The 12,163-nt window shown below is 41.9% G+C and overlaps 1 protein-coding gene across 2 annotated transcripts in view; it reads right to left on the reverse strand.

Moving 5' to 3' along the window:
- Positions 1 to 12,163, reverse strand: part of LOC110537698 (double C2-like domain-containing protein beta) — a 308,740-nt gene that overhangs the window by 271,440 nt on the left and 25,137 nt on the right. For both annotated transcript variants that reach the window (XM_021623935.3, XM_090192594.1), the window contains exon 5: positions 7,278 to 7,364. In XM_021623935.3, the coding sequence (XP_021479610.2) occupies positions 7,278 to 7,364 (87 nt within the window). The remainder of the gene's footprint in view (positions 1 to 7,277; positions 7,365 to 12,163) is intronic.

The raw sequence follows: 12,163 nt of genomic DNA on the forward strand, positions 1-12,163 counted from the left end.
CGATGGAACAGTAGTGGAGAGGGTAGCAAGTTTTAAGTTCCTCGGCATACACATCACAGACAAACTGAATTGGTCCACCCACACAGACAGCATTGTGAAGAAGGCGCAGCAGCGCCTCTTCAACCTCAGGAGGCTGAAGAAATTTGGCTTGTCACCAAAAGCACTCACAAACTTCTACAGATGCACAATCGAGAGCATCCTGGCGGGCTGTATCACCGCCTGGTACGGCAACTGCTCCGCCCTCAACCGTAAGGCTCTCCAGAGGGTAGTGAGGTCTGCACAACGCATCACCGGGGGCAAACTACCTGCCCTCCAGGACACCTACACCACCCGATGTCACAGGAAGGCCATAAAGATCATCAAGGACATCAACCACCCGAGCCACTGCCTGTTCACCCCGCTATCATCCAGAAGGCGAGGTCAGTACAGGTGCATCAAAGCTGGGACCGAGAGACTGAAAAACAGCTTCTATCTCAAGGCCATCAGACTGTTAAACAGCCACCACTAACATTGAGTGGCTGCTGCCAACACACTGACACTGACTCAACTCCAGCCACTTTAATAATGGGAATTGATGGGAAATGATGTAAATATATCACTAGCCACTTTAAACAATGCTACCTTATATAATGTTACTTACCCTACATTATTCATCTCATATGCATACGTATATACTGTACTCTATATCATCGACTGTATCCTTATGTAATACATGTATCACTAGCCACTTTAACTATGCCACTTTGTTTACATACTCATCTCATATGTATATACTGTACTCGATACCATCTACTGTATCTTGACTATGCTGCTCTGTACCATCACTCATTCATATATCCTTATGTACATATTCGTTATCCCCTCACACTGTGTACAAGACAGTAGTGTTGGAATTGTTAGTTAGATTACTTGTTGGTTATTACTGCATTGTCGGAACTAGAAGCACAAGCATTTCGCTACACTCGCATTAACATCTGCTAACCATGTGTATGTGACAAATAAAATTTGATTTGATTTTGATATTGACTAAACCAAAATATATTCTCCTGTAATTGCAATAGAACTCACCCCGGGGAAAAAAACGGTTAGTTGAAAATGTACAAATCAATTATAGCAACCGGATAGCGGCGTAAACGGATCCAAATTCCAAGAAGATATCAGCAGTTCAGTCCCAGGACAGCCCGGATAAGAGAAAACAAACAAACTGTATTTTATCCCCCAGAGAGACCATCCTAGTTCAGATGCGGTTCAGAAAAGTGAACACTTCTCCCGGTGTGTTGAAGAGATGGCTTCGACCTCTGTACTGAACTTTCATCCACGCAGGGATGTTCTTCTCCCTCAGTGCTTTGGCGGCAGGTCTGAACTGCTTGCGACATCTGGCGAGATCCGCGCTTGCCATCGATGGTGATGTCCCCTTTGGCTCTTGTGAGTTGCAGTATATTCTCTCTGTCCTGGAAACGGAGGAACCTGATCAGGACGGCCCGTGGGGGCTCATCTGGCCGGGGTTTCGGCGCTAACGTTCTGTGGGCGCGTTCGATTTGTTGAAGTTGATTATGCCTAGGACATCCGGGATCCATTGAGTGAAGAAACGGAGCGGGTCACGGCCCTCGCTGTCCTCTTTCAATCCCACCACACGGATATTACTACGTCTGCTCTGGTTCTCCATCTGGTCTACCTTGTTTTTGAGGTAGGCATTGTCCTTCTGCAGTTGTATCAGAACCTGGTCATGTTGAGTGATGGTATCTTCAACTGTGCTAATGCATAACTCAGCCTGTCATTCTCAAAAATAGATAATTTATGGAGGATTTCAGGTCGTCAATGGAGGAATGGAGTTCAGCCGATTTCTTGTAAATTTTCAGAGAAAGACTTTTGTTACCATACTGAATTTCCCGGAGGAGAGTAGCCAGCATGTCGGCAGGCTCGCAAGAGGCTGTCTTGGGAATCAACAACATTTTGGTCGTCCTTCTTGCCTCTCGGTCGAAGGTCCATGGCTCTTTGGGAAGGTAAGTACTTGACAATGTATCAGCCAATGTTAGAATATTGTTTCAACATTGTTATTTAGGTAATAATGGAATAACTTTGAAGAGTTCAGTTTGTCAACGTCTGCTCAGCTCCGCGGCATCACGTGCTCTATTCAATAGCTTTTCTGACATCTGGGGACATTTTCTCTCAGAGATAGACATTTAAAAAACTATATGTAATGGCCTGATAGACTACAGATATAAACTCAGGACCTTGTCTTTTAAAGATAATTCGTAAAAATCCAAATAACTTCACAGATCTTCATTGTAAAGGGGTTAAACACTGTTTCCCAAGCTTGTTCAATGAACCATAAACAATTAATGAACATGCACCTGTGGAACGGTAGTTAAGACACTAACATCTTACAGACGGTAGGCAATTAAGGTCACAGTTATGAAAACTTAGGACACTAAAGAGGCCTTTCTTATGACTCTGAAAAACACCAAAAGAAAGATGCCCAGGGTCCCTGCTCATCTGCGTGAATGTGCCTTAGGCATGCTGCAAGGAGGCATGAGGACTGCAGATGTGGCAAGGGCAATACATTGCAATGTCCGTACTGTGAGACACCTAAGACAGTCCCTTCTGCAGCAAAGCACCCCCACAACATGATGCTGCCACCCCCATGCTTCACGGTTGGAATGGTGTTCTTCAGCTTGCAAGCATCCCATTTTTCCTCCAAACATAACGATGGTCATTATGGCCAAACAGTTCTATTTTTGTTTCATCAGAACAGAGGACATTTTTCCAAAAAGTACGATCTTTGTCCCCATGTGCAGTTGCAAACCATAGTCTGGCTTTTTTATGGCGGTTTTGGAGCAGTGGCTTCCACCTTGCTGAGTGGCCTTTCAGGTGGTGTCAATATAGGGCTCATTTTAATGTGGATATATTTACCGGTTTCCTCCAGTATATTCACAAGGTCCTTTGCTGTTGTTCTGGGATTGATTTTAACTTTTCGCACAAAAGTACGTTCATCTCTAGGAGACAGAATGCGTCTCCTTCCTGAGCGGTATGACCGCTGCGTGGTCCCATGGTGTTTATACTTGCGTACTATTGTTTGTACAGATGAACATGGTAATGTGAGGCGTTTAGAAATTGCTCCCAGACTTGGAGGTCTACAATTTTTTTTCTGAGGTCTTGATTTTCCCATGTCAAGCAAAGAGGCACTGAGTTTGAAGGTAGGCCTTGAAATACATCCACAGGTACACCTCCAATTGACTCAAAGTATGTCAAATTAGCCTATCAGAAGCTTCGAAAGCCATGAAATAATTTTCTGGAATTTTCCAAGCTGTTTAAAGGCACATTCAACTCAGTGTATGTAAACTTCTGACCCATTGGAATTGTGATACAATGAATTATAAGTGAAATAATAATAATCTGTAAACAATTGTTGGAAAAATTGCTTGTGTCATGCACAAAGTAGATGTCGTAACCGACTTGCCAAAACTAGTTTGTCAACAACAAATTTGTGGAGTGGTTGAAAAAAAAATGTTTTAATGACTCGAACCTAAGTGTATGTAAACTTCCGACTTCAACTGTACATATATAAACAACAAAGTAGTTTTCATTTCAAGCTAAAGTGTACTGTTAGTTAGCTAGCTAGCTAATGTTGGCTGGCTGGCTCGCGAGCTAACGTTATGTGTATGATCTTATTACTCATAGTTCAGCGCCATTTGCTTGCCTAGTTATAGCCTAATGTTAGCTAGCTAACATTGAACCTGGTTTGTTAGTTACCTGCAGATTCATGCAGGGTAGTAACGTAATGAGTTTGGATTATGGTTCATTCTTTAGCTAGCTACATGTCTTAACAAAAGACTCCACTATGCAAGTAACCATTTTGGGTGCGATCATAAATTCAGTCTGGCCATCTACTCCGATTTCAGAGCACTCTAGTCTGAGTGTGCCAGAGCGCAGAATAACTGATGAATTTACGAATGCTCAACACTCGTTGAATATGGCCGGTGTCAATAAACATTGGCAAAAAAACATAATTAAATTGTTGCCAGCAGCACAGTTACAGTCACCAACACTCGATAACATGAAAACAGCCTAACCAGCTCTTCTAAGGCGAGTAAAATGGTCAGAGTGGGGTGGTAGCAAGCTGGCCAATGTTAGCTTGGGTGCTTGACTGCCGTTATGAGGTCAGAACGCTCAGATCAACCCTACTCATAGGCCAGTCTGCGCACTGAACGCTCCGAGAGTGAAACACTCTTTACAAAACGGACAATCTGACAGTACAGTAACCAACACGCTGGATAACATAAAAACAGCCTAACCAGCTCTACTAGGGCGAGCAATGTTCAGTAAGCCATTCTTTGTGTCTGGAAGTAGCTAGAAAGTTAGCCAGTTAACAGCAGTCAAGCACCCAAGCTGTTAGTACAGAATGCTCGGATCAACCTTTAAAGAGATGGGTCAGGCTAAAGCTTAAGAGGGTGTGAACGATGCTGAATGGTTGTAGACAAAGAAGAGCTCTCCAGTTGGTACCAAAACATTCAAAGTTTATCAACTTTCAAAGCAGAATTACCTTCCCATTGTTCCTCAAATGTAGTGTATGATACCATTGTCTTCTTTTAGCCAATGTAATTATTATTATTTATTTTTTTATCGAATTTTGCTACATAAGACTGAATGAAGGTAGTCGGTCACAAATGATCTCATCAATAAGCATGTTATCAACCAGAAACAGCACAGCAATGATCATTTTAAGGATAATTTTCCAGAAAGAACACACGTACAGTGGTGAGTTCGACCGAGTGAGCATGAGATGAGCCTAAAAACCGATAAGCATTTGACCTGTCCCTTAGAGATAAGGTAAGCATATATATACACACACACACACGTGAGTGAGTGAGTGAGTGAGAAGAGTTGAGAAAATAGAACTGGGGTAAACTAAACTCAGGAGGGGCGCCTCCACAGAGGCATGTCAGCCCGAGCCCAAATCCGACTGAAGACAGCCATTTTGAGTAAGCACCTCCATCATCTGAGGAAGGCCGATAAGGTGCCCTGTCAAACACTGCCTTTCAGTGACTATCTGCTGGAGCAGATTCACAGCGGAGGGAAATGAAAAATGAAGACTGCCTTTCGACGCACAGTGTGTGGTTCAAAAACATTTGCACATTTTTACATAAACGTCTTTATGGTACAGTGCCCTCTCTCAATCCTCAATCCTGCACAGCCATGGAATTATTCATGTGCTCATGTGATTTCTCCGCTAAAACTCACCCTGTCCTCCTTTTACCTCCACCTCCCCTGTTACAGTCCAGACTACCTAGTGATCCATACATCTGGAGGAAAAGAAACTTGAAGAAACAGGCGGCCTACCTGAAACCAAGAAGTTATGTGCTGTAAGGTAATAATTGTGGGTCATCAATTTAGAGGCGCCATCTAAATCAGCTTTTTGGGGGAACTACTGGGATATGGCTTTCCATGAGGGGTAAGTGGCAAATTACTTGAATAATCTGGATATAGGCCTACATAATATGGAGGTAATAATATTATGGTAATATTAAGTGCTTCAGATGTTTAATTATTCCCCACACATGAAACAAACTCCTCGTTGAGAGAGGCCAATTAAAATAATCCTATAGTATAGTGAGTGAATATGGTCCATTGACTGCTGTTACTGTGCTTCACAAAAAGGTGTTTGGCTTGAATTACCAATATAAAAGCTGAAATAATGCACATCCATTTTGTCTATGGCCAGGTATCAAGATCCTGATCCATGATTGATATACAGTGAGGGAAAAAAGCATTTGATCCCTTGCTGATTTTGTACATTTGCCCACTGACAAAGAGGAGAGGGACAAAATCCCTCCTGAGATGTGTGCAAACCTGGTGGCCAACTACAAGAAACATCTGACCTCTGTGATTGCCAACAAGGGTTTTGCCACCAAGTACTAAGTCATGTTTTGCAGAGGGGTCAAGTACTTATTTCCCTCATTAAAATGCAAATCAATTTCTAACATTTTTGACATGCATTTTTCTGGATTTCTTTGTTGTTATTCTGTCTCTCACTGTTCCAATAAACCTACCATTAAAATGATAGACTGATCATTTCTTTGTCAGTGGGCAAACGTACAAAATCAGCAGGGGATCAAATACTTTTTTCCCCTCGCTGTATGTAGGTGGAGAGAATGACAGGATTAAACGGGAGAACACCTTTGATATATGGGAGGGCATACGCCAGAGACTAGACTGATCTGGATGTCAGTCATACTGTATCACACTCTACGGGGATGTTCCTAGATCCTTAAGGTTTGAAAAGCTACTGGAATTGAATGCAAATGTTTAACCACTTTGGGAAATCCTGCTCCTCTTTTGTGCTAAGTAGATAGTGATATCTTATTAGCATTACACTTGGGATAAATGGCTCAAAGCAGCACATTCAGCATTAGCATTTCTGAGGAAGAAACCCATACTCCCTAATGAGAACGATTTAATGTTACACACCTGATAACATAAAATATAAATTCAGATTAAAATATCCCTGGATGGAAACATGACGTACCCTGAGAGGTCTAGAATGCTCCATGCCGATACTACAGTGCTAACACATCCCTCGAAACAACCCTTCATCGTAAACACTCTTATCGCTATTTTATCAGCATTACAGGAACATTTCCATAACCCAAAATATGAATGTGGGGATAAACTACCATTGGACCTACTTCCCAACCAATAAGCACCACAGTGATTCATCCACACTGCTATGATAATTACATAAAAAGCCACACAGCTAATGAAACCAGCGTGTGAGGGCATAGAAACTTCATGAAGTCACAACAGGTCACCAGGCACGAGGTTCCTGCTATAGGGGGCAATCAGCAAGACAAGAGGCTTTTTCCCTCAATCAGGCTTCTGTGCATTGTAAACAAAACTGTGGAGAGATGCCCATCCAGATCCGGCCAGCCCTGCTGATGACCACTGGGCCTCCAAATCAAGCCCTGAGAGGCCCTTATTCCTGGAGGAAAGCCAACCTGCAGCAATCTGCCTGAAGTCTGTAAACTAGTTACAGACATGTAGTATCTGTCTGTGGTTCTACATTGTCTCTGGCTATTGCTACTGAGTTACAGGTACATAGTTTCCATAAAATTATACCATTTTGCTTCTCCATTTGTATTGCACTTTTCTCAAACTGACAGTGGTTACCTAATAGGGTAACCCCCTAATCAATGTGTAGGAGAATAATCAAAAAGCATGTAGTTGGCATTTCAATGTATACTGTCGATGGGCTATCCAGTTGTAGGGTTGTACATTACCTCTCTGTGTTCACTGCAGATCTTGCACAGCCACTGGGTTGTCTTCTGACTGCACTGGGTCTCAATGCCACATTTGGTGCATGCTTTCTGTAAGAGAGATAAAAAAGTTTTGGTTTTAAATAGAACAAATTCGAATTGACCATGAGTGGACTAACTTGTTTGAGTAACATGGACAAAAGGGGCAGCAGGGTAGCCTAGTGGTTAGAGCGTTGGACTGGTAACCGGAAGGTTGCAAGTTCAAACCCCCAAGCTTACAAGGTACAAATCTGTCGTTCTAGGCCGTCATTGAAAATAAGAATGTTCTTAACTGACTTGCCTAGTTAAATAAAGGTAAAAAATTAAAATATATTTACTAAGCTATAAAGTTTGCTGCTGTATTTTGTAACACTAAAAAAGCACATGATAATTTTACAGTTTGACTTGCAATTGACTGCAATTTCAAGCAAAAAGCAATGTTCCACATTGAAATTGAAAGCAGTCAGTGCCAAGTCCAACAACCCAGTAACTCATAAAATTGCAGAGTGCCTGAATATATACTGTATATTATGCAATAACAAAATGTATTCCATAACAAATATAAAGGACACGTGTCTTTTTTTTTTACATTGTTCAAACAACAGAACTCTTAGTAAAATCACTGATGTGCGACTCTAGAGTACCATCAATATTTTTCAAAGTTATTTACAAGTTGAAAATTCGCTGAGCCATCACAGCCAACTTGAGGTTGAAAAGTTCACAGAAAAGTCACTCTGACACATCATGTATTTCCACAAGTCAAGTCATTGCACAACTCAACACAACACCTCCACCACAAACAAAGTGGGTGAGTCACTTCAACATGCAGACTTGTGTTGAATTCCAAATCGGCCCCAACACACTAGGAACTCCAGTAGACAGCTTCCTTCTGCCTTCTGAATGGCTGGCTGGGTGGAGTTTCGCAATATTGCATCAATCTATCCAGTCCCCTCAGATCTACAGCAGTGGGTAAGGGCTAAGGGAATAAATGTTGAACTGAACAGTAATCCAAATCATCAGAAACATACACTATATATACAAAAGTATGTGGACACCACTTCAAATTAGTGGATTCGGCTACTTCAGCCACACCCGTTGCTAACAGGTGTACAAAATTGAGCACAGCCATGCAATCTCCATAGACAAACATTGGCAGTAGAATTGTCTTACTGAAGAGCTCAGTGATTTTCAACATGGCACCGTGATAGGATGCCACCTTTCCGACAAGTCAGTTTGTCAAATTTCTGCCCTGCTAGAGCTGCCTGGGTCAACTGTAAATGCTGTGGTCTAGGAGAGACAACCCGGAAGACGCTGGGCCAATTGTGCGCCGCCCCATGGGTCTCCCGGTCCCGGCCGGCTGCGACAGACCCTGGACTCAAACCAGGATCTCTAGTGGCATAGCTAGCACGGCGATGCAGTGCCTTAGACCACCGCGCCACTCGGGAGGCTGAAGGGAAATCTTAACACTACAGCATTCAATGACATTCTCGATGATTCTGTGCTTCCAACATCGTTGCAACAGTTTGGGGTAAAGTCCTTTCTTGTTTCAACATGAAAATGCCCCAGTGCACAAAGTGAGGTCCATACAGAAATGGTTTGTCGAGATCGGTGTGCAAGACCTTGACTGGCCTGCACAGAGCCCCGACCTCAACCCCATCGAAACCTTTTGGATGAATTGGAACGCCAACTGCGAGCCAGGCCTAATTGCCCAACATCAGTGCCCGACCTCACTAATGGTCTTGTGGCTGAATGGAAGCAAGTCCCTGTAGCAATGTCCCAACATGTAGTGGAAAGCCTTCCCAGAAGAGTAGAGGCTGTTATAGCAGCAAAAGGGGGACCAACTCCATATTAATGCCTGTGATTTTGGAATGAGATGTTAAATGAACAGGTGTCCACATACTTTAGGCCACATAGTGTGTTTGTATGCCCTTAACAACAAAATATGGAGCTCATCACTGTCCACCTAGTGTAGTCGTCAGCAAAAAGAGAGCTTGTTGGGATACAGCAGTCTAAAAGCTATACAATTACAATGGGCGCCATTACGTTCTAAGGCACCTTACAGGTAGACAGAGCGAAATTACTTGAGTATCACAGCAGATGGTGAGATGAGCGAGCTGCAAGACTTTGCTCTCACAGTCACACACAGTGTCTGAGCATGTGCACAGGTTCGCTTCACGCGGTTACAGCATGGTAGTCACGGGGCCAAAACAGTGGAGAAGTTGAGCCTCGCGCTTCAACGCTCTTTGTTGGCGAAATTGGCCCACTATGCTGTTTACTTTCCACATCTATGTCATATTGCTGAGTCTAACTCAATAATCGGTTTGGAAGCAGGGTTGATTATGATGTTCTAAAAGTCACAGGAAGGAAGCTTTAATCAAGCCTTATGTAATGCAGGAGAGAGCTTGGCTGAAGTGCCCATAATTGCCTTGCCTGAAGTAGCTTAGTGATATTATGCAGCGAGAGACAATGAGAGAAGGAGAGAGAGAGACAGAGGGATAAAGGTAGAATAATTTCTGGGTCTCCGTAGATCAAACATTTTCGCTCAACTGCTATCAGCTTAAATAAACAGTGACACATCTGACCCAATAGTCTCTCGTAACAGAATGTTAATATAAACGCTATATTATGCCAAAAAGCATGTTCTGAGTTACAGGATTATTGGCTCAAAGACACCTGACTATAGCCATCTCATCTATACTCATACTCTAGATATAGAGCGTGGTCTGATGGATGTGTAGACCTGTCAATTTTCACATCCAGAGCACGTCTTCTTCTGAAGACTAGTGTCACCTAGCGACCAAGACGTCTGTCTGCCTTCCAATTACATACTAACAAATCTGGGCTATTTGTGTTTGGACTTTGGGCTAGGGGCATTTATTGACGATACCTAAAAAAGTCAACAAGTGTTAGATATGTAAACATATGAATTAGATTAAATGTGACAGAAATATGCAGCACTACTGTGGGGGACTCACATTTGTTTAATTGAGTAAGCAGCTTTCTTAAACTGTTTTTAAAATCTCATTATGTTTGCTCATCCCCAAATAATGTTGTTGACCCGTCCTTTACTTGTAGTTGTGGTCAAAGCATAAATGACAAAACCCACTCAGTTAAAAAAAATCTCAAACTTGTTTTTGAAACAAACCATTAAAAACAAATGCTTGAAATTTGCTTGGAGAATGACATCATCCTTCTTGGCTGGGACAGACCCTTCTGGATTGGTCGAGCAGCTTTTTCAAAAACAAAAATATAAACTCTCCGGTAGGGAGAAGGAGACTAGCGGAGACACAGGCTCAAGAAGGCACACAAACTGCTAGCAAGCCAAGCAATCCACAGGCAGTGTTAGCAAAACGGACAAAGCCTATACAACAACTACCTCGCCAGTCACTTATATTTCAAATCATGTGGTTTATAAGTTGGCCTGCTGGATGTTTAGAAGCAGCAAGCTAGCATGCTAACGTTCGCTATCAAGGCCAACTTAGCTAGCTGCTTAGCCAAGACCAAAGCAAGCCAAAGCAGCAAACATCATATTTTGTTTTTTTACATTTTAGTCATTTAGCAGACAGAGTTAAGTGCATTCATTTTAAGATTGCTAGGTGGGGCAACCACATACCTCAGTCATAGTAGGCACATTTTCAAAGTAGCTATTAGCAAAGTCAGTGCTATTTTAAATCCAGTGGTTTGTAGCTACAGTACGAGTTGGATGTTAAGAGGAAACCTAGTTAGCAGTTGTTGACATATAAAATAAATGTTGTATTATATCAGGAAAATGACATGTTTGACTTTCAGGAAGACATATTGGTCAAGCTCAAAGTGCATAATACTAATAGGGTGGAAATTATGAGCCAAAATTAGCCATAGCGCTGTGAGTGAGCAAGACTGAGATAGCATAATGGTAAACACTTGAACAGGATTTAACTTCTCTTCTTTAATTTTTGAAATAATTTAGCCAAACAGGGTGGACACTTATGAGTTGAACATACAGACTAACAACATGAAACATGGGCAAATAAATATAAACACACTGTTTTATCTATCTTTGCACCATAGTTTTCCCACTAAAGAAATTATGACAGTTCCTGAATGTGGTGTCATTGTAGGAAGGGGATTGTTTTCTTAAATGGAGAATTACAACAACTAAACAGGGTGGAAAGTGATATCAGGGACACACATCTTAAATAAAATAATACATACAATAATCAAAACTTTGATGAAAGAGACTAAGACTGTAAAATAATGAAGATTTTAGACATAGTATAATTTTATGGCTTATATTTCTTCTGAATGTTGAGAAATAACACCTGTGGACATGGCAACAACGCCTACACGCACTGGCAAAAAGTGTTTAAAATGCATAAAATTCCCTTTCAGGATCCATATTTGGGTGTTAAGGTAAAGGACACCTGACCTTGTATTTAAAGCCTTTTGGAATCCATATTTTACACTAAATAAGACATTTTCCTGTGGACAGAAATGGCACCGCACAATAGGAATGACCCAGCTAGCTAGCTTAGCTGCTAGCAATCACAACTTGCTAACTAGTAGCTAGCTCAACGAAAATATCAGGAATAGTGACAAAGCAATGGACATAAATGGCTCACGCTTGTAAAATAATCAGTCTGCATTTATTGCCGTTACAGTAAAGTGCCTTAGTAGTTCCATCATGTGTTTCCAAATCCTGAATCCATCCATCCATCCATACTACTTGACGACAGACTTCGGTTTTGGTAAAAAAATATATTAAAAAATAAAGGAAAGCCTGCTAGGCAGTGTGTGCAGCCCTGCCCCACGTGGAGTTAGTAGCCAACTTGAATATCCGAGCGTATGCACGTCTCATTGGCAGAGCAAATTAGCTTTTCTTGATCAGTATA

Source organism: Oncorhynchus mykiss, chromosome 12 (genome assembly GCF_057628025.1).
Source record: "Oncorhynchus mykiss isolate SJ-2025 chromosome 12, ASM5762802v1, whole genome shotgun sequence".
Classification (NCBI taxonomy): domain Eukaryota; kingdom Metazoa; phylum Chordata; class Actinopteri; order Salmoniformes; family Salmonidae; genus Oncorhynchus; species Oncorhynchus mykiss.